Genomic DNA, 23,584 nt, shown 5'->3' with positions numbered 1-23,584 from the left:
CGTGTGTCCCATTAAAAATGCCTGTCTGAAATCGATTCTGAATTGCAAGGCTGCGATTCTTTGTTTAATGCACATCTTGTGCGTATACTACGGCATTTGGTCAGTAGGAAGTACTTATCAATCTAAAATCATAAGTTGGAGTCGTTTATAACGTGCATTTAAAAAAGCAACATTCGTTAAACCAAATAATTTAAAATATTCTTTATTATCATGAAAATACCTGAAACAATTTGAAGAAAAGTGATATAAATATTCCTGTAGACATTTCTTGGAATAGCGTTTGTAATGCTATTTCTTCTGTGGCACAAAGAGAGTTTCTGCACGGGAGCGCCCCCTGGCGTTCAAACGTGCCTGGATTTCACCGTAATTCATTCAAATTCATTCATTGAGAAAACGCCCATTTGCACGGTTAATCGTACACCCCTAGTGAACGAGCATGTGTCTGTCTCGTCCACCTGCGATAAACCAAAACGCATATTACAGTATAGTCTGTTTTTACGTGTACGCAAACGTAAGCGTATGGTAGAATGCACAGCATTGCAAAGTATAGTTTATTTGACTCGTACATGTTCACAGACATTCGATGCATATGCATTGCGACAAAATGCAACGCATCTCCTGGGCTACATACTACATTTTCCTGTAGGCGCTTACGATGTACGCAGGGTTTCAAAAATCCAGCAGTGCGCGTACAGTACGCGCGCATTCTTCTGATGACAAAAATTGCGTTGTGCGCACTATACGCAGATCCTCGCGTACGCAAAAAAATGGACCATACTTAAATACCTGGTATAGACGGTTTCAGCAGTAACAACATAAACAAGCGGCTGTCGTGGTCCGCACGTAACTTCCGGTAAACTCCGCTAAGAATAAATAACAACAAAGTTCTTTAAACGTAGTTTATTTATATAACAAACAAAAAAACAACACATAGATTATCTAGGACAGTGGTTTTCAAACTGGGGGCCGCGAGATGGTGCCAGGGGGGCATTTTATAAATTACATTAATTTATCATGAATTCTGTGTAATTAAACCTAAAAAAATAAGGCTACTAACCAAAAGCACTACTTTTTTGTATAATTTAATGTTTTTTTTTATTAAAATGTTGAGTTTTAGAACAGTTTTTTGTCACAGATTTTCTTTGGGGGGCCACGAAGGAATGCAACGTACACAAGGGGGGCCACACGCTGAAAAAGTTTGGGAACCACTGACCTAGGAAACCAAAACATTTGTTATTTTCGACGAGGCATTTGTTCGAGAGATCAGTTTAGCAACTAGCCAGACCGTTAAAAAACCGAGATCCAGACGTGTATCGCGTCAGCGCACGTATGTCTGAAGAAACCGTCTATAAACAGGGCCCTAGTCACAACTACAGTAAACTAAAATAATTTTTAGGTGAGCATTTTGGGTGAACTCATCCTTTAACAAGAAATCCAATCTGAAAAGCACATGATAAATATATTTCGAAAGTAAATATTGCGTAATTTTACAAAATGCATGTTTGCTTCTCATGCAAAATTCTTGTTTTAAGAATGTTAAGATGTTGCTACTGTTAAAGACAGATTTGTTTTGACAAAAAATAACATTCGTCTCCATTTCATTTGTTTTTCTCTCTTCCGTACAGATTCGGAGAGTGCTAGCAGTGTATCTCCTGTTGGCCCCTCAGGGACTGAAAGTCACAAATTGCAAAAGGTGTGTGTGAAAACAATAATTACACGTGTTATCTTGTGTGTCTGTCTTCCCGATGTGTATGTGTGCGTTGGGATTGCTTTGTCAAGGGGCCTATTTAGAGTGTTTTGGAGGATCAAAAGGACCCTTGGGGCACCGTTATCTTTGAATAGACTTTAAAATCAAAATAAAGTGCCCTTATAGTAAGCCAACACTTTGGAAAAATCTATTCAAGTTTTCTGACAGATTAGAAGAGCGTTGAAAGAAGTAAATGAGCCATTCAGGGTCTGTATGAAGTCAGTTGTAGAAAAGTTCACATTTGATTTGTTTACCTGTGTCTGTGTTTGCTTTAAAAGCCGGATCACATTCCCAAAGACCAGATTCAAAAGGAACTAAAGGAAATTGAGCTGAATCTGAACGAGCTGGAAAAAACAGGAGTGGAATTGGAGAAACAGCTCAGACAATGCGATGAGGGTCTGTACACACCGATAGCAATACATCATATTTCATCATATTCATACTTACAGGCATGAGCAAATACACTTCTTAGCTAAAATATTGTCACGTGAGGGTCCGGATATCTGCCTGTTTGTTCAAAGAGAAGATCTATTGACAAAATGCCCTTTCATATTTAAGTGTTGTTTGGTTAGTGAAGTATTCTTGCAAAGTATTAGGAAATGGATATACACAAATTAAAAAATTCCTTGTTGCACTTAATTCCTAGGAATACTCCACTTCTAATAATTTACTCAACCCCATTTCATCCAAGATGTTTATGTCTTTCTGTGTTGAGAAATTACGTTTTTTTTTTTTTAGGAAAACATTCCAGGATAGTGGACTTTAGTGGACCTTCACGGTTTGGAGTTTCAATGCAGTCCCAACTGAGTCCAAGGGTCTTATCTAGCGAAACAATCATCACCCCCCCCCCCAAAAAAAGTACTTGTCTTGCACTAGCCGTGTAATGCGCCTGCATGACCTTACATATTACGTAATCATGTGGAAAGGTCACGCATGACGTATGCAAAACTACTGCTCCAGTGTTTACAAGTGTGGAGAAAGAGGACCGTTCCGATGTTGTTGTATGTGGAATGATCCTAATTAATGTCTTTGTGTCAGTTTATGGCTTAAAATGGTCCGGTAATGTGCGTTTCACATATGTGATGCTTGACCTTTCGATGTGATAGCGTAATACACGGCTAATCACACAGCGAGAAGTTGTAGCTTAAAAGTACATATTTTTTATGATCGTTTCGCTAGATAAGACCCTTATGCCTCGTTTGGGATCGCTTTAGTGCCCTTTGAAGTTGCATTGAAATGGCAAACCGTTGAGGTCCACTATATAGAGAAAAATCCTGGAATGTTTTCCTTAAAAGACTTAATTTCTTCTCGACTAAACAAAAAAAGACAAACATCTTGGATGACATGGAGGTGAGTGATCAACTTGTTTGCAATTCATTTCAACTTTCTTGGCTAGTGAGGAGTTGGTGTAAATTATAAAAATAAAGTTATTTATTAGCTCAAGTTATTTCAACTTTATTTTTATAATTTTTGTCAACTCCTCACTAGTTAAAAAAGTTAAAATTTATTCGAAAATTCAAGTTGATTCAACTTTATTTATTTATGCATTTGGCAGACGCTTTTATCCAAAGCGACTTACAGTGCATTACAAGCTATACTTTTTTATCAGTACTTAAGTTCCTTGGGTTCGAACCCATGACCTTTTGCGCTGCAGATGCAATGCTTTACCATTGAGCTATACAGGAATAATTAAAAGTTTGAGAAAAACATTTGGGATGACATCTGCATTTAGGCATTTTATCCAAAGCGACTAGCAACAGTGAATAAAATGAATCGCTTTGTTTTAGTGAGGTAATCGTAGGAAAAGTGCAATACAAAGTTGGAAAGTTTCAACATATTTAACCTCCTAATGCTACCTACACACGAAACGCGGGGCATCGCGTTACTCGCTCTAGATTACTCCCGGGATATAACTTCGTCCAAGTTAAAAATATTCAACTCGAGCTAAAAATTTGCATGATACGAAGACACGTTTGAGGCGAATATCGAGTTTTTCGCGCCAATCGCGCCTCCCATATCGCATCATTCGCATCGCTCCACGCGAGGATGCTTCTGATCGGGTCTTTGCATTGACTTTGTATGTAATCTACTCGCGCAAATCGTTGAACTCGCGTCTGAACCCACAGTAAGGCCAGGGTCCTCATTTATAAACCATGTGTATGCACAAAACGGGGCTGGAAACGAGCACACGCTAGTTCCCACACAAAGGTTGTGATCTATAAAAAACAAACTTGACGGGAGAAGTGGCTTGCAGGGTGGAATCTGAGGATGATTCATGTACGGGCACTGGCCGGTGATCTGTGATTTATAAAGGGAACATTGCTTTGTTTTCTAAGTCTTAATATTTTTTTTTTCGGCTTTTGTGCATACGTAGACTTTTAGTAAGGAACCTACGCACAGTTTTACAAATGAGACCCCTGGTGTGTCCACATACGTGGACATCACATTTTTCTTTGTTTGCACCATAATACTTAATTCTGTGTAATTGTAACCTGTTGTACGCAAACATGAACAATTACAATGCTTCAATCAAAGAAAAATATTTGGTTATTATATTTATTGGTTTTCCTAACCCCAAATAGCAGGAAGAAATCTAAAATGCAAGCCAAACCAAAGCTCCGGTTTTAGGAGATTAAGATTAATTTGTACAGATTTGCACATAAAGGAAATTTTGTACTTTTACTTTCCACCAGGTGGAGACAAACATTAGAAAGATTTTGTTTCAAAAACTGCCATTTCAAACGAAACAAATGAAGTATCGTGTATGAAAGTCTTTTTCTTTTCTTCAGAAGGAGAAGAGGACATGAATGATTTAATGGTGGAGTGGTTTACTCTTATCAGAAACAAGCAAGTCTACATAAGACGAGAGTCGGAGCTGGTCTATGTGTAAGGACGCATTAAGCATCGAATCTCTATGTAAATGCTGACAGGGAACGTTGTCCTGTTATCCTAATCGGTTTGTGTGTTTGGTCTGGGATAGTTCCAGGACTCAAGATCTAGAGGAACAGCAGCCCAGTGTTGAAGCAGAACTCAGGAGACTGATGGAGAAACCAGGTTAGACCAAGCTTACATCAAGCTTGATCTTTTGTCACATATGCTTTATATAATGTAGCAATAACCCAAAAAGCTGATAGCACACAAGAACCTATTTTTGTTGTTGGTATTCAACAATTTATTAGTTAGATCAGTGCTTTTCAATTATTTTCTGTCACGCCCCCCCTAGGAAGAAGTAAACATTTCGCGCCCCTCCAACTCTCCGCCGCGACTGTAAATAGTATAATTTGTCTATAAAATGACACATCTGCAAAGCATTGTATCCTTATTAACATTAAAGAAAACACAAAAAAAAGAAATATCAATCAACTTACAACAAAGAATAACTTTATTAACATTGTTTTTTAGTCTGTAACAGAAAAGACTTAAAATGCATCAATTTGCCTGAAATAAAAAAATAAATCCTTATTTACAGTATATTTTTTGACCATTTGATACTGAAAAATTAAATTAAATATAATCAATAAATAATAATAAAAAACTCAAGCGGCTTATCAGCGTGTTTGGGGTGTAATGTCTTTAAGTGACAGTGCAAAAAATCACTTCCTGAATAAGGATTTTCCCCGGGGTCTCACGTGCCCCCCCTGGTGTCGCTTCGAGCCCCCCCTGGGGGTCCCGCCCCACTATTTGAGAAGCACTGGTTTAGATGAACAATCTAGAGATGCAAGATTATCAAAATAATACAATATGCATATGACAAATATTTGCTTTATAATAATAACTGAATAAGTTTAAGGTCCATGCAGGTAGCAGGTTATGTAGATTTACTTGCAATTGATTGTACACACTATCATATCGTATAACTTAAATTACATTATTTAGCAATTCAACAAAATCTTGCACTGAGAGGTTTTTCTTATCTGTGTTTTTGGCAAATAGGATTTCCTCGATTTCTTTATCATGTTTACTTATCCCATGTCCCGCATAAGGAACCTGTATTTATTTGTTCTGTAGAGCGTTTGAAAACTTTGTGGGATCGTAAACGAGAGGAGGAGCTGATGGCCAAATTGGTGGAGATCGTGAACGACCGAAATGCTATTGTAGAGGGGCTGGATGAGGACAGACTGAGGTCTCAAAACTAATACACACACACGCACACATACACACCATATTGCTTTTTGATATACAACAAATAAAAATGATTTAAGAGTTATTTTTATATATAAAAAAAATCGAATAATGGCATGTAAATAAATATTACATAATATATGCTTTAAAACTTACTGCTTGAGATGGTCACACATTTTACTGTTAATTAAAACGTTTGTATTTTATCAACCTGGTGTCGGATGCATAAAGTTGTATTATTTAATTTTGGGGACATTTAGAGTGCAGTTTTCAATATTTTTTTTCTCTTTTATTCCTCAGGGAGGTAGAGGAAGATGAGCAGTTGAATATGATGATCCAGACACTTGGTAAGCATAAAGACCATCAGTTTGACCAACATTTCCCATAAACCTTTCAAAGAAAAGCTACAGAATTGTTACACTTTTAGTAAGAAATATAAGTATATAGTCTGGTAGGAAGGGGGGGTTCACCTGCACCCGAAAGGTATATTTTTTTAACCTTGTTTTTTGTAATCCTTAAGGTGTCTAGAAAAGGAATTTTGATGTTCCCCATGCAGATTGTTGTCCCGTGTGTGATTTTTTGTGTCATCTTTTGTGACCGTGCTTGATGTTCGGCTGTGAAAAATGTAAACTTTAAATCTACATAGAATCTGAACAATACATCCTACAGACACAATCCACCCCATTTTCTCTTAATCTTTGCATAAGGAATTGATAGATATGAGGATTGTCATGATTAGATGATGTATGGTGCATTAAAACTCAAATAAACACAAATAATTTTAAAAAATCTGTGACCTTGGATCAGTGGAACTTCTCCCCTATGGACCCTATTGATATATGTTTTCTAACTTTTGTATTTTTACAGTCTTTAGGATGTCTAAGAAGCAAATGTTGATGATCCCTACTTAAAATATTGTCACATGTTGGTCCAACTGAACATCTTCCATGATAAGGAGTTACTATTCAAACCGTTATTTTGGTATTATATTTATAGAAACAAAAGAGAAAACCACTCATATAGTCAAATATGTGTATATATAGGGTATAACAAATCCCCATTAGAATAAAATGAAATAGAAAAAAGTGATTCTAATCAAAGGTCAAAAGGTCAAGGGCAATGAAGTCTATTCATCATACAGCAGGGCTGTTTCTCAATATGCGTTCTTCAGCGATCTTGCGATCTTGCGTCCTCGCTCTACGTCATCATTAACAGTCGAAGTTCATTCCAATTCTCAAGAACGCAAGTACAAAGGACCCATGAAAATACCCGGATGTGTTCTTGATATCGAGGATGCATCGAGTGCAGACTTGCGCGCTGAAATCGATTTACGCCCCAGAAGTCATTGAGGCAAAACAATGGCGGAGGTCAGGTGACCAACAGGAAGATCGCACACATCTCAATTCTCATAAGTGCGTTCTGTGTTCTCGCGACCTTCTGAGTTCGTTCTTCCGAGGTCGCCTGGCAAGTTCAATCTCCACAAGGACGCAAGTCCGTTCTTTGCGTTCTTGGAATTGAGAAACAGCCCAGGTCTTCATAATCGATCTCTTGCTCCTTGTCGTCTTCACCATCTCCATCCATCTCCTCGACTGTTTCCTCCAGCAAGCCAGTGAGTGAAGTGGGGAAGATAGGTCCACAAGACCACACTGGTTCCAGAGTACCCTCTTCAGTCTTTTCCCAGCCTTGGCCAGAATCATGGGGCTTGGGACACCAGAATATCGGTGTGGCTGCTCTCTTGTGGATGGCCAGACGGTGGTTGACACAGTTGATGTGTGGGACCAGAAGCCCGGACAGATCCACCTTGGATCTGGTGGTAAGCGTCTCATCCTCTCCAATCATTCTTTTCAGCATGATTTTGAATGTGAAATGAACTGCTTTGCCAAGCTGAAAGTTGGTTAGGAGAACTGTGTGAAGAGTTTTGCAAAAGTGACCTATGTATTGAGAAATGTGTCCTAGCATCTGTAAAAAAAACTGTTATTGCCATTACATGCTACAGAATATCTGCCTTGAAAAAACTCACTTGAAGGCTGCATGGTACTTGGATTACTCTGCAGCTTTTCAGAGACCCAACCTTCCCTTTGCCTCTAAAGGTACTTGTAAAGCTTTCCCTGTGAAGATGCAGAGGCCGAGTATTGTGCAGTAGTCTGCCCCCTTACATTCTGCCAGTTCGCTGACATTTAGGATCTGCCGGTGCTTTCCGATCCCAATGTCGACGTAGATGGTCAGCGGGATGGATTGGGCGTGGTGTAGGAGGATGAAGAAAATGTCTGTGTCTGCAGTCCTCACCACAGCCACCTTGTGCCCCAGTTGAGCGGCATACAGCAAGTACAGAACAACCCGGTTGTCAGTCTCTTCCTGGGTTGAATCCAACTGAGGTATCTCACATAGTCCTTCTCACATGGCCATCAGTGTGGTCCTTCGGATGAGACGTTAAACCAAGGTCCTGACTCTCTGTGGTCATTAAAAATCCCAGGATGTCTTTCGAAAAAGACTAGGGGTGTGCCCCGGCATCCTGGCCAAACTTGCCCGTTGACCTACTAATCATCCCCCATACTAATTGGCTATATCACTCTGTCTCCTCTCCAATAATAAGCTGGTGTGTGATGGTGTTCTGGCGCAATATGGCTGCCGTCTCATCATCCAGGTGGACGCTGCACATTGGTGGTGGTTGAGGAGAATCCCCCTTTCATATGTAAATCGCTTTGAGTGCTGCCAGAAAGCGCTATATAAATGTAACAAATTATTATTATTATAATTATTTGACACCATCATCTCTCTTGGATTTCTTTGTAGCAGGATTAAACTCTTCAGACTCACTATCATTTTCTTCCTTGTGTTTCTTTGACTTGGGCATGATTAGCAATGATCACCAACTAGCCAATTAGCTATTATAGTATAACAGTATTGACTTTATTTTTCCTTAATGTCTTCAAGGCAGCTTCAAACTTGGTAGAGGGGTATATTTTTCAGACTCACCATCGATATCACTCTTCTCTTTTTTGAGGATGATTAGCATGCATCAATTGCAAAGAAAGAGAAGCTGGGAAGATGGGCCAGCACTGATACAGTGTGGCACTGGATTACTCCAAACAGCTTTTTTTGTATTTTGGGCTTGCTAAGTCTGGACTTTCTGAAGGCCTTCAGAGTTATTAACTTTCGACCACACTTATTGCTCTAAGTTTCAAATTGATTCAAACCTAAATAAAAAACTTGGTACAATATTTTAATGTGGAATATGTTTATCAGACACCTGAAGCATTACAAATATATACCAGTTTGAAAAAGACATTATGTAAATGTTCTTTTTTGCTTTTTTTGGAAATCCAGGGAGGCAACCAATATAGCCAGAAAAGACATACACGTGACAATATTTCAGCTGTGGATCATCAACATTTGTTTATTAGACATCTTACAGACTGTAAAAATACAAAAGTTAGGAGACATATATCAATAGGGTCCACAGGGGAGGAGTTCCAGTGATCCAATGTCACAATTTTATTTAAATTTTTTTGTGTTTATTTAAGTTTTTTGCATTATACATCATCTAATCATGACAATCCTCATATCTATCAATTCCTCGTGCAAAGACGAAGAGGAAATGGGGTGGATTGTGTCTGTAGAATGTATTGTACAGATTCTATGTTGATTTAAAGTTTTCCTTTTTCACAGCCAAAAATCAAGCACGGACACAAAAGATGATACAAAAAAATCACACATGGGACAATAATTTGCATGGGGAACATCAAAATTCCTTTTCTAGACTCCTTAAGGATTACAAAAAACTAGGTTAAAAAAATATACCTTTCGGGTGCAGGTGAACCCCCCCTTCCTACCCTACTAATACAATTTATAATGTTTTACACTACTATGTGCACTACCATTTCAAAGGTTCAGGGTCATTTGCTCACCTAAGCACAACACCGCTACATGGCGAGATGCACTTATCCACAATGCAAACGCTGTGAAAAAACGGTTGTGAATATAATATATATATTTTTATACATTTAGAAATTCTTAATTTTATATTTAGAAAACGAAATAGAGACAATAGTCTGGAAATGTAAATATTTTTCCATACTGATTTATTTTTTCCATCCTTTTCCAGACCTGGAAATTACTCAAAATCAAATTCCATACTTTTCCAAACCCCGTAGGAACCCTGTTCTTTACGTTATGTAGGATGATTTTATGCAGAAAATAGCAAATCACAAAAAAAGAATTTAACTGCGATTTTCAGACAGGGTCGCATATTTTACTATTTTTACAGTAGTCATCCTGTTCACAGAGTTAGCAAAATTGTGCTCTTGACATTTTATCAAGCAGTGTCTTGTGGTTTCTATACTAGGCTCTTAGTCTTCTACACTAGTCAACTTTTGAAATGGACCCAAAAGGTTATAGATAGACAAGACAGACAGAGGGATAGGCGGGAAGATAGACCAGACTGATAGACATAGAAGGATAGATAGACAGACATGGACAGATAGATAGATAGACAGACTGACAGACAAATGGATAGACAAACAGACAGAAATAGACTGATCGAGAGACAGACGGATAGAGGGATACATGGACGTACGGATCGATAGACAGAGGGATAGATGAATAAACGGACGGATGTACAGACAGATATAGACGGATAGATAGATAGATAGACAGACAGACAGACATGTAGGTAGGTAGGTAGACAGACAGACGACGGACAGATGGATGGACATAGAAGGATAGATAGACAGACGAATAAAAGATAGAGCAATACATAGACGGTCAGATAGACAGACAGACAGATAGATACATAGACGGTCAGATAGACAGACAGACAAATGGATAGACAAACAGACAGAATTAGACTGGTCGAGAGACAGACGGATAGAGGGATACATGGACGTACGGAGCGATAGACAGAGGGATAGATGAATAAACAGACGGATGTACAGACAGATATAGATGGATAGATGGATGGATATAAAAGGATAGATAGACAGACGAATAAAAGATAGAGCAATACATAGACGGTCAGATAAACAGACAGACAGACAGATAGATACATAGACGGTCAGATAAACAGACAGACAGATAGATACATAGACGGTCAGACAGACAGACAGACTGATAGATACATAGACGGTCAGATAGACAGACTGATAGACAGGCAAATAGACTGATAGACAGACAGACAGACAGACAGATAGATACATAGACAAACAGACAGAAAGAGACTGCTATATAGACAGACAGATAGAGAGATACATTAGACAGACGAATAGAAGGATACATAGACAGACAGATAGAGAGATACATAGACGGTCAGATAGACAGACAAACAGATAGATACATAGATGGTCAGATAGACAGACAGACAAATGGATAGACAAACAGACAGAATTAGACTGATCGAGAGAGAGACGGATAGAGGGGTACATGGACGTACGGATCGTTGACAGAGGGATAGATGAATAAACGGACGGATGTACAGACAGATATAGACGGATAGATGGATGGACATAGAAGGATAGATAGACAGATGAATAAAAGAGAGCAATACATAGACGGTCAGATAAACAGACAGAAAGACAGATAGATACATAGACGGTCAGATAAACAGACAGACAAATAGATACATAGACGGTCAGACAGACAGACAGACAGATAGATACATGGACGGTCAGATAGACAGGCAAATAGACTGATAGATAGACAGACAGACAGACGGACGGACGGATAGATAGACAAACAGACAGAAAGAGACTGCTATATAGACAGACAGATAGAGAGATACATAGACGGTCAGATAGACCGACAAATAGACGGATAGACAGACAGACAGAAATAAACTGATCGAGAGACAAACGGATAGATGAATAAACGGACCGACGAATATAGACGGATAGATAGACAGACATAGATGTATAAATAGATCGACAGACAGACAGACAGGTAGGTAGATAGGTAGACAGACAGAAGACGGAAAAATGGATGGACATAGAGAGATAGATAGACAGACGAATAGAGGATAGAGTGATACATAGATGGTCAGATAGACAGACAGAGGGATAGATGGATAAACAGGTGGACGGACGGATATAGACGGACATAGGCTGATAAATGGACAGACATAGACGTACAGACAGATGCGTAGGTAGATCGGTAGGTAGACAGACAGATGCATGGACATAGAAGGATAGATAGACAGACGAATAAAAGAGAGCGATACATAGACGGTCAGATAGACAGACAGACAGATAGATACATAGACGATCAGAGAGAGACTGATAGACAGGCAAAAATAGACTGATAGATAGCCCGACAGACTGCTATATAGACGGACGTATAGAGAGATACATTAGACAGACGGATAGAAGGATACATAGACAGACATATAGAGATATCCATAGACGGTCAGATAGACAGACAAATAGACGGATAGATAGACGGATAGGCAGACAGATGAATGTATAGACAAACAGACAGAAATAGACTGATCGAGAGACAGACGGATAGAGGGATACATGGGTGTACGGCTCGATAGACAGAGGGATAGATGAATAAATGGACGGATGGATGGACAGACGGATAGATAGACAGACAGACGCGTAGGTAGGTAGGTAGACAGATAGACGATGGACAAATGAATTGACATAGACGTACAGACAATGCGTAGGTAGATCGGTAGGTAGACAGACAGACGACGGACAAATGGATAGATAGACAAACAGACCGAAAGAGACTGCTATATAGACAGACGGATAGAGGGATACATAGGCCGACGGATCGATAGATACAGGGATACATGGTTGGTCAGATAGATAGACAGACAGATGGGACAGATAGACATAAGGCCGGACAGATAGGTAGACGGATAGGTGGTAAAAGACGCAACACGTTTTGTTTGTAAAAGAAAAAGAGGTTTCTGTGAAACATGCAGATTCCTTATGCTAGAAGAGATCACATTCGCCTTGTTAGACACTGATAACTGCGCACCAGCTGGCCCTGGTTTTAAGAGGATGAAATTTGCAGCCAATTCTATTTATTGTAGTCCATTCAGTTGCGCGGCTGAAAATGAGCATTCATTCTTGTTTGCAAATAATAGAAGTTTGGCAACAGTGAGACAATTGTTTATTGTCACCATTTGTGCAGTGATAGTCCTGCAGCTGCACAGATTATCGTATGTACGATTTTGCGTCTGTTTCCCATCGTTACACAAATTAAAATGCTATATTTACTTGAAAGTTGTGAATACTGTTAACTCGAGTGATGCTGTTTGAAGGTAACAGGTAATTTTTGCTTAACTCGCTATGAATTTATATTAATGCATTTGGTGACTTACAGTGCATTCAAGCGATACCTTTTATCAGTATGTTTGTTCTTTGAGAATCAAACCCAAAACTTTTGCAGTGCTTATGCACTTACTTGGCATTAATTGGTCTGTGCGTGTTTATATATATATATATTTTATGTTTTGAAAGGCCACAAAGTTACTTCAGCTGCAGGAAACTTAATGCAACCCATTTTGATTTAATGACGCTAATGGAAACTATCGGTATGGCTAATAATCCATCTGCATTTCAATAATTTTTCAACCAACACAAAAATGTGGGCAAAAGTCATAAACATTTGCAATTCATGACATAACTGAAAGCTTTGGAAGCTATTATGGAAATACTGTAAGTGACACTATGGTCACCATCAAAACCAAATATAAAGTCAGTGACCTTTTGGTTTGTCTTATTTTTTGTACTTTTTAGTAAAGAATGTTTTATTTTTATTTTTAACAGATATAAAGAAAGAGGAGAAGAAAGTCAAGAGAAAACCATCTATATCTCAGTGGTTCAGGAAAAGTAAAAAGCAGCCCGTGGAAGATGGATCCTCATGAAGGGGTGTGCGTGCGTTTCTGTGTGTTTTTCTCGGACACTGAAACTTTCTGCTGATAGTCATTAGCAGTTCAGTTCTGAGGTCGAAATCTAAATTGCAGTCACACGTGTGTAACAAATGGTATTTCTGAGACCGCACGTGTTGCGGAGCCGCATGTCATTATATATTTTCGCACTCGTTTCTCACATGCTTTTGCACATTTATCGTGGCTTTGTTTGTGGGTGTGATTCGTGCATTTGTTAGCAAAAGTTTTGCACTTGGAATGATGTTGATTGTAGCTCTCAGTCGGTGGTGTTTAATCAGGGACTCAATAATGAGAGAGAAAAATCTCAAGTCGTCGATTCATATTGAATTAAAGTTCGAACACGGACAAGTTTTTGGTCCAGACTTAGTTTTTTACTCTTTTTATTAGAATATTTTAGTTTTTTCATATTTTAATAATTATCCAAATACACTTGCAGTATGCTCACTCAGCAGTAGGGGGCAGACAACCACTGATTTTATTCAGCATGTGATTTCTAAACAGACTGTACAGTAAGTGATTTGATTTGATGGGGTTACAAGATTTTCTTTTTGCAATGAATATAGATTAAAGCAAAATTGCTGAAAGTATTGCAAATGCTCTAGTTTTTATTTTCTCTGCATTTAAACAAAGCTGTTTTAAATACTGTTAATGCATCTGTCCTATAAACAGATGCTGAACAATGTTTTTAATTTATGCTAGAAGACTCCAGTTTTTTACACATTTAAATGCATATGTTTTACAATAAATGTTATCAAGTCCAATCAATTCTCTGTCTTTTGCATGTATTAGATGTTACTAAACATTGCCTACAATGTTCTCAACAAAACGTTATTTTACACAATTGTAACATATAATGATAGAGATAAGAAATTGTAGGCCTACATGCAAATCTATATTGAAATCATTAGTATACAGTACAGTATATTGCATTAGATTCAGGGATGTACTTTAGTAGATAACTTTGCGAAACACAAGTTAAAATATAATTGTGGTATATTACAAGGAATAGCTTTACATAAATGTATGTCTAATGAAATCTAAAACTGAAATAAACAGCCTGTTTAGGTTACATAAAGTGCACTTTATAGCACTTAAACTGTGTTGTGTCTGCATAACTACTCACTTATATGCTTTAGATGGCTTAAATGACTGCGAGCAAATGCTTTAACATCCAGCAGAGCAATGTTTGACCTTATTTAAGAGATTTAGAGTAAAATAGACCATGCAGACGTGCATACTTTGTATACACCTGGAAAGCCATTATCTTAAAGATGTAGGCTTTGTTAAATGCATTTCTGCATCTCACTACTTGTGTTTGTAGTCCTCTAATGCACACAGATTTATTCTGCTCATAACCGTGTTTGGATTTATCGTTCTATGAAAAAATCAGCAGCAACAGATTATGAAGCGCGTGAGACCACGAGAATAGAAATGCTAACTTATGCTAATGTGTGTGTTGATGCTCTGTCAGTACTGATATGGCGAGTGGATTACCTGTGTTTCTTCATCTGATCCACGATACTGTACGTCCCTACAACACAAACAAATTGAGCTTTACATGCCGCATTTGATATGATTTTATGCTAAGAGTGTTGAAGTGATGTCTAAATAGTGATTTAGCCTCTTTCACTTTTTTCTAAAAAGTTTACATTGATTAAAAGTGAGTTGAGGTTATGGCTGTAAAAGAGGCGTGGTTATTTGAATACAGTATGTGTAATTGTTTCTTTTCAGTAGGTCCAGTGTGTAATTTATTGTCATAAAAGGCCCAGGTTAAATGAATTTAAGCGCACATGCATATATCAGCAAGCCAGAATATAAGCCCTTCATTGTGTGTATAGTGATTTCTGGAAAAGACATTAGAGATGGAAAAGCTATCTACACTGACCTGGAGAGATAGTCCGTGTCAAACTCAGTCACCATGTGCTGAGCTCCACAGCCAAACACACACAGACAGTGAGTACACAGAGTACGTTAAGTGTAAAAAATAAAGCTTTAAAGGCTGCAGAGATGGAAAAAATAAAGTTTTTTATATATTGTGGCCTTATTTATTCAAACACAACGAGTTTTTTAATGACCAATATCTAGTAGGCTATAGTTGCTTATTTATGTGTATTTCTTTCTATTATTAAACAGATAATCTACATAGATTGTAGCCTGACACATATGAGAACAAACTGTTTATAAGGCAATCTGGCAGTTAGATTCAGATAATGTAAATGGCCTTCTTAGGTAGAAATAAAAGGCCTCATGACCTTCAAAATAACATTAGAAAATTGTTATAACTGATATGGACCTATATTCTCACAAGTTATGCCCTGATTTTCAATGGTTATGATATATTTTAGTATTTAAATTATATTCGGAATTGAGTAATTAATAAAAATATTACAAAATAATTTAAATTATTTTAATAAGTTGAATCTGATTGGACGAGAGGTGCTAAGTCTAACACGCTAATGTTTTGTATCACTACGCCACAGTAACAGGTGAAACACTCTTCGTCAAAGTTATCTCGGGGACATTAACAGGTAATTACACACATTTGACTGTTTTTTTACTTCAATAACGTCTCAGAAAACCAGTTGCTTCCGATTGTATCGCGAACCTTTCAGATTAATAACGGAGACAGACTTCCGTTGGCGCGTTTTTATCGAGGTCAAATTCTGAATCCGCGGCGTAATTCGATGTTTTTGTACATCGCACACCTGCTCCTGTGCGTATTTAAATATTTTAGGTCTTTGGAAAAGCTGTAATAGTAAGTATGACTAAAAAGTACAAAGAACTAGACAGTAGCATTTACAAAACTACATGAATATAAACATTTCATTTAGCCTACTATTAGTTTCATACAGCATGCAGCCTGATCTTAAGATAAAGTTTGTGAGTTTAGATTTGTTTAGATGAGACCTCCTAATTGTAAAGAGGTGGCAGGTGTGGTGTGATGCAAATTAAGAAATTATTAATTGCTATCTCGTGTACACGCGACTTAAAGTACAAAATATTTCCTTTTGACAGGTGGTGTTGCTTGTCCACGGCAGTGTTGCTAAGGCTGGCAAATGCTATAATGTACAGGGTGGTCCCTTGGCCATTGTTAGGTGGTAACCTGTGTTTTAGTCTCAAATTAAAAGAGCCCACCCCATGTGGTATTTTGAAATGGATATTTTAGCCAGGTTAATTGCCTGCCAGGTAAAAAGCTTAGTTCTAATCGTTTACTGTAGGTAAAAATAGGGCACATCAACACAAGAAGTTACAAGATTTTTTACAAGATATCATTAACTGACTGTTAATACTTGGTTTAGGGATCGAGTTCAAATTTCTAACATTCAGTTTAGCGTAAAGAGTAAAGCTTGCCTTAGCAAACCCCACTAAAATAAAAGATGCTCCGATCAATGCCGATCTCCACTAAAAATATGTGGCCGATCATTATTCTGAATCGGACAGCCGATCTAATTCACAGCTATTTCATGTACTACGGTTTTTGATCAGTAAGTCCTTATCGATCTAAAATCACTGTTAGTTTGAGTCGTTCATAACATGCATTTGAAAAAGCAACACTCGTCAAACATAATTATTAAACATATTCCTTATTATCATGAAAATACCTGAAAAGGTTTGAAGAACAGCAATATAAATATATCCTTAAGACATTTCCTGGAGCTGCGTGTCATCATAGCTGCATGTGTATTGTTCTTTGTCATAGATATGGACACTAGATGTCGCCTTGGCAGTTCATTGGACCGAATGCGTCAACTAGAGCCGCCATCTTGAAACAGGGGAATCCCGCATCAGCGTGATTGTAGGCCATGGTGTAACAGAAATAAAATCACCATAAGTCGTCATGAACGCGATTTTCTTCGTTTTCTTTTGGTTCGTTTCAACAGTCAGACATGTATTTAGCATTTAGTCCAGGAAAAAAATTAAAGTTTTGATTTTATGAAAATTTACTTTTTCTAACTGTAAAGCATAGTGCTAGTAGCCCTAACATCCATACGCAGCACAAAAATCCAGCATCGTCCATGAATTCGAAGTACAGGCGGAGATAGCAGCTTTACCTAGATACTTCCTATGACAAGACCCCTGTTTTAAGATTGCGGCGATTTTGACGCATGCTCGGAGCCCCAAGGCGACATCTAGTGTATATATCTATGGTTCTTTGTCTACAGCGCATTTTGAGTTTCTGCATGAGACTGCCCCCTGGCTTTTGGATGTAAGCGGGATTTCACCGTAATTCATTGAGAAGCATAGCAAGCATTATCAGCCGATTGATCGGAGCATCCCTAGTTTGCTTTATAACGATAACTATAAAAAATATAGTTTTAAAAATTGATTTTTTTTAAAGAGAATAGTTGAGTTCACAACACAACAATAAGATAAAGATGCAAGGAACATTAACATTGGGATAACTTACTGAGCGATACTTTTTTTAACTGATGAATGATAAACCAATGATAGTAGTGTTGGGCGATATGTCCCATTTTGAGATCGTCCTATCGTCAGCCTGTGAGATCGCCAATAAACGATAGTATTGGGGGGCGGGACAATAGTTTACTCATTTAAGTCACTTGATTGTGGACAAAAAAGCTGATTTACTCTAAGGGCAACACTGGCATGCCCGCAACCTTTTTAAAAGTAATGCCATTAATCCGAGCGCGTCTTTAAGCCCAGGTGCTCAGAAATTTCCTGTGTGCCAGGCAGTGGGAACAACAAACTAGCTGTTTTAAACCCCTGCATGTCTAACAACCTCTCTAGTGCAAGGAAATGTCAGAGCTGCGCGTGTTACAAGCTCATGTGCGAGCTGAGGAAGAGTCCGAGTCATGCGCATTTCAAGTTCAGGTGCTAGGACGAGTCCATGCCACGCGCGTTCACATCCGAGCAAGAGTCCAAGACGCGGGCATTAAGTCCAGGTGCGTGCGAGAATGAATCCACACACGTTACAAGCTATCTCACGCAAAGTGAAACCAACAAACCATCTAATGCGAGGAAAAGCATGTAATACACATGGCATGTTAATGTAATACTATGATGATAATAACTATCGCCAACTATCGTCATAAAAGCACGCTATCGGCCATATGTCTGGCGATAGACAATACACGATAGTAGAAGTAACATTTTTTACAAACTATTCACTGTATAGAGTGTATAGATGTTTTTATTAAAGGTAATATGCATATTAGTTAATTGCATTGAAGATTTAGCGAAGTAGCATAAAGTTATCGTTATCATCCAGTGGTGTGGATGATAATATAATTATCATTATAGTTAACGTAATAGTTATCGTTATAATGTAAACGGCGCTTAAAAGAAAGCTTTTGTTTTAATCTACCAAGCTGTTTACACTATAAGTTTTTGGTGTTGTATACTTATAGTGTAGTGCATAAAGTTGTTTAAGAAATTTGCTGAGTGCGCATGCATGCACACAACGTATATAAAGAGCATATTGTTTATAGATCTATTTTCTTTCAGAGACTGATGACATCATTGCAGATGAGGTAGGCCTAAATTCTCTCACCTTTTCTTTTTCTTTCTAACTTCTTTGTGGTGTGTTACTCACTTTCCACAATTATTAGATATGTGAGTGTAGGAGTAGTTCTGCTTTTTTACTCTATGTGGCTTGTGAATCACCTCCATTGATGTGAGTGTCAGGGTGCATGAACAATTTGTCATTTGCCTCTCATATATATAGACTCTCAGAAGCGATAACTCAAAATCATGTTGAACAGGGACCGGTTGCCAAGCTTAACTTAGCAGCATAATTTTTGCTCATAAGATGCGTGTGTTTGTGCCCAAACTGACGTCAGTAGCAAGTGGATTTTTGCTGTTTGTACAGTATTTCTGTATTGTGTGTGAATAAATGTTGGGGCTCATATGCGGTTTCGTCTGCTACACTGCGGTCTTTTTGACTAAACGCAGACGAATGTGACCCAAATACAGGCGACATGACACGCCTGGTCCGATTTTGGATCTGTCCGTCAACGCGATCATCACTCTTCAATGACATTTATTGCTCTGACTAATCATCTCCCAAGAAAACAGAGTGGCATCAACACGGCAACGACGCCAGACCGAAATGTGACAACTTACTCAGGAGTTATTCCATACTGTATTATTTCAGTTTATGATGTACTGTCTCATTAGACTGCTACTAAATATTGTAAAGAAATAAGAATACGTCAGGAGTTTTCCAGTAGACATACGGGAAGGGTGTACAAATCAGTGATATTTTTGACAGATGTAATAGAATTCCAATATTTTATTATCATAATAAATATCATAAGCTTTATTATAGTGGTCGACCAATATGTTTGTTTTTTATGGCCGATACCGATATCGAGAAAGCTGTGTGGTCGATATGAGGCCGATATAGCACAAATGTTATTACAGTAAGTAAGAGACAAACAGAACATTGGTGAAAGTAAAAAAATTATGCGTAACATTTATATATATACCCTTTTAAAGTACTTAAAACATATTTACAAGACATAATTAATGTGGATCTGACACTTTTGCGTCACCATATGCACGCAGATTTCCCCCCAAAACGCTCGTATAAACGCAGAAAAAAGTGATAATGCAACGCCACTTTTGCGTTTTGTCTTCAGATCGTTTCTGTGTAAACGTTGCCTTATGTCCTAGAATAAAATGTGAAAACATCTTGGGCTATGCAACGCTATCTCATGGCAATTCGTACTTATTTTACAAGATGGTTAATTCGTAATAATTTGTATGACCACATTTGAACATTTTTGTACAATTTGTTTTGATCCCTGTGATGTTGGGGTTGTTTTTTATAATAATCATACTTTTTGCACGATTAACTTTGTATGAATTCATACGAATTAGCCAACTATTAAAGGACAAGTTCGGTATTTTACACTTAAAGCCCTGTTTTTTTCAGATTGTTTATGATGAAATAGAATGGTTTTGACTGAAATATCGACATATGCGGCTGCCCCGAGAATTTTCGGGTGTTTGTTGTTACACCTCCCACCTCTACAATGGGTGTACAGGTGCACTGGAATAATCCTTCCTAAAATGCATTAAACTTTCATTTACAAAGGCGTGAAACTCACCGAGTGGTCAGGGGTGTTCACGGATATGCTCACACAAAAATCGCTGCAAAAGACGCATTCCAACAGGTTTTATCGTAGTTTTTGTACAACTCCATTGACTTGTATTAGATGTGCTGTGAGGTACGGTATTACTCCGCGGCGGGAATGTTGTTTGTATTCTTGCAATTGGCAAAGGCAGATTATCGCCACCAACTGGGCTGGAGTGTCTATTATTCAAGCTCTCAACGGAAGAATGTACGGGTGTGAGACGTTTAGAAAAATAGGTCCACAAGTTTACAACGAATGCTAAAACCCCTGTTGGAAAGCATCTTTTGCAGCGATTTTTGTGTGAGCAGATCAGTGAACACCCCTGACCTCTCGGTGAGTTTCACGTCTTTGTAAACTAAAGTTTCATGCATTTTAGGAAGGATTGTTCCAGTGCACCTATTCAGCCATTGTAGAGGTTGGAGGTGAAACAACAAACACCCGAAAATTCTCGGGGCAGCCGCATATGTCGAAATTTCAGTCAAAACCGTTCTAGTTCATCATAAAGAATCTGAATTCAGGGCTTTAAGTGTAAAATACCAAACTTGTTCTTTAAAATATGTACGAATTCTTGTGAGATCAGGCTGGCTTATGTTAACCCAATATCTTATTTAAGGAGTTTAACTAAAACCTCATTCAGAAAACCTATTGACTTCGCAAAGATGGAACCGGAATTGCTATAATGCTAACTAGCTTTCAGGTTTTGCCTACAAAATACGTCATCCCCTGTATACTCTATACAGTATACAAATATTAATAAAAAAACATGCTTTCCTGACCTCCATTTTTTTCTCTCTTGTCCACTACATATCTTCTTCATCACAATATTATACCTCTTTTCACGTTTCCTGTTGTCTCACTTTATTTTCTTGTCTCATTAAACCCCCTCTTCTCCTCCTCCCCTTAAGGTCCATCTTCTCGCTTCTAGGCTAACTTGATTTTAGCCCATGTAGTCTGCACAGATAAAGACAGATTCCTGCTACGTTTAGTGGATTAGATAGTTAATCACAGTATATTACAACCTCTCTGTTGGCTTCCCATTGAAAATGAGACACCTCTCTCAGCTAAAGCGCATTAGATGGCTTAATCAGATCTCCATTCCCTCTATTACAAATTGAATGATATAATGTTCCTCAGTTTTCAATATTAAAAAAGCCCCCGACCTTTTAGTTTTGACTTTCCAACGGGCGTGTAAAACTTCATCATGCTCCTCTGATAGAATTACGTGATATCTGAGCTTCCTCTTCCAGCGTGTCTTCATGCATTGTAAGCTTCCTCTAAGGCTGGCTGATTGAATTTGAGGGAGGCTACACCAACCACTTAAGCATTTCTACACGTTACTGATTGATTAAGGCCTTATCGGATCATCTTGCTCACAGTGGTTTGATATGCCTTTCTCCCTCTTTACGAGTAATTCTGTATCTTCCTTTGGTAATGCCTTTGAGGCACATTTCAGACATCATTTCTCATGTTGTGTTCGAGACAGCTGGATAGCGATGGACAGCTTGTATCTTTTCAGACAAGGAATACGTGGAGAGCTTCCAATTCGTTTTGAGATAAACTAAGTTAATGTGTACTCTTTAAAGTAATGCTAGGTTATTTCAATCTTTTTAAACCCTTTTTATCCTTATTTCATTACTGACTGCTTCTTTTTTTAACTTGTAAACTTCTTAATATTGATATTGGTAACAAGAATTATGAAAATTCTGTGGTATTAAAGATTTTAATAACATAAAAACCTTATTCAAAGAAAAAAGAAAACTGTACCATGATACACATTGTTATTATGATATATAATGAATCCTATCATGATATAAAATTTTGGTAATATCGCCCACCCCTACCTCCCAGCCCTGAGGGCCATAGAAAAATGGTTTCAGCCTGATCTCGTACAAAAATGTAGATTATTAGAAAATCAATAATGAAGTCCCACCCCTAAACCTAAAGTAACTGGGGCAAAAACATACAAATGAGATTGTACGCATTCATATGAATTATCCACATCGCAAAATAATTAAAAATCGCAGATACTGCAGATCTTTGGGCCCTTTTTTAACAAGCATCATTGTTGATTAGATATCGAGTCTGTTTCACACATTGTTGAAGCTACTTGTCATAATTAATTATTAATTGACATCAATAAACGTGTTATAAACAATTTGCACCAACTTTATATGCCTTTGATACAGTCTGCAAGCATTCTCACTTGCACCCATTAACCAAAAAGCTAAAATCCCTAACAGCACTAATTACGGGTGCACCATTGTTTGTTGTGTGGACCGGAGTGATACCATACTGTGCAGCTTGTTAAAGGGAGGTATGTGTAGTAGTTAGGCTGTGAAATATAAATGCTGGTTTTCTTCGTTAAGTAAAGATTATCACTTTTATCCCTATGAGCGTGCATGTGTGCACATGTTGTTTGTATTTGGTTCTAACTCATCAATGACCTATGTGTGTAATTTGGTTTGGATTTTGCATGTAAGTGCATGCATGTGTGTATTTCATGGGGTTGCAACAGACCCTCTCTCCTCGCCTCAGCCCGGGCGTTAATTAGTACACAGATAATCCACAACCCGCTCAGCGTGCTAGCAGACAGATTTGGAACCTGCCATCACAAGCATGCACGCTACAGGATTGCACATAGGGACACTTTTCGAAGAAATAAGATGCAATGTAAACCCAAACAGTACACTGTACTTATTTAAAATAAGTGAACTATTCTTA

The 23,584-nt window shown here is 38.0% G+C and overlaps 1 protein-coding gene and 1 long non-coding RNA gene across 2 annotated transcripts in view; both read left to right on the top strand.

Annotated features, from left to right (window-relative positions):
- The window catches only part of micall2b (mical-like 2b), a 38,911-nt gene extending 24,387 nt beyond the window's left edge, over positions 1-14,524 (top strand). The window contains exons 11-17 of the mRNA XM_055206049.2: positions 1,626-1,693; positions 2,026-2,143; positions 4,537-4,633; positions 4,728-4,801; positions 5,756-5,870; positions 6,170-6,216; positions 13,642-14,524. Of these exons, the coding sequence (XP_055062024.2) occupies positions 1,626-1,693; positions 2,026-2,143; positions 4,537-4,633; positions 4,728-4,801; positions 5,756-5,870; positions 6,170-6,216; positions 13,642-13,739 (617 nt within the window). The 3' untranslated portion in view covers positions 13,740-14,524. The remainder of the gene's footprint in view (positions 1-1,625; positions 1,694-2,025; positions 2,144-4,536; positions 4,634-4,727; positions 4,802-5,755; positions 5,871-6,169; positions 6,217-13,641) is intronic.
- A 4,699-nt stretch (positions 14,525-19,223) lies between these two features.
- Positions 19,224-23,584, top strand: part of LOC129445006 (uncharacterized) — a 147,173-nt gene continuing 142,812 nt past the window's right edge. The window contains exon 1 of the long non-coding RNA XR_008644680.2: positions 19,224-19,255. This is a non-coding gene — a long non-coding RNA (uncharacterized lncRNA). The remainder of the gene's footprint in view (positions 19,256-23,584) is intronic.

This window comes from Misgurnus anguillicaudatus, chromosome 3 (assembly GCF_027580225.2).
Source record: "Misgurnus anguillicaudatus chromosome 3, ASM2758022v2, whole genome shotgun sequence".
NCBI classification, from domain to species: domain Eukaryota; kingdom Metazoa; phylum Chordata; class Actinopteri; order Cypriniformes; family Cobitidae; genus Misgurnus; species Misgurnus anguillicaudatus.
This window is presented reverse-complemented; position numbering and strand designations above follow the sequence as displayed.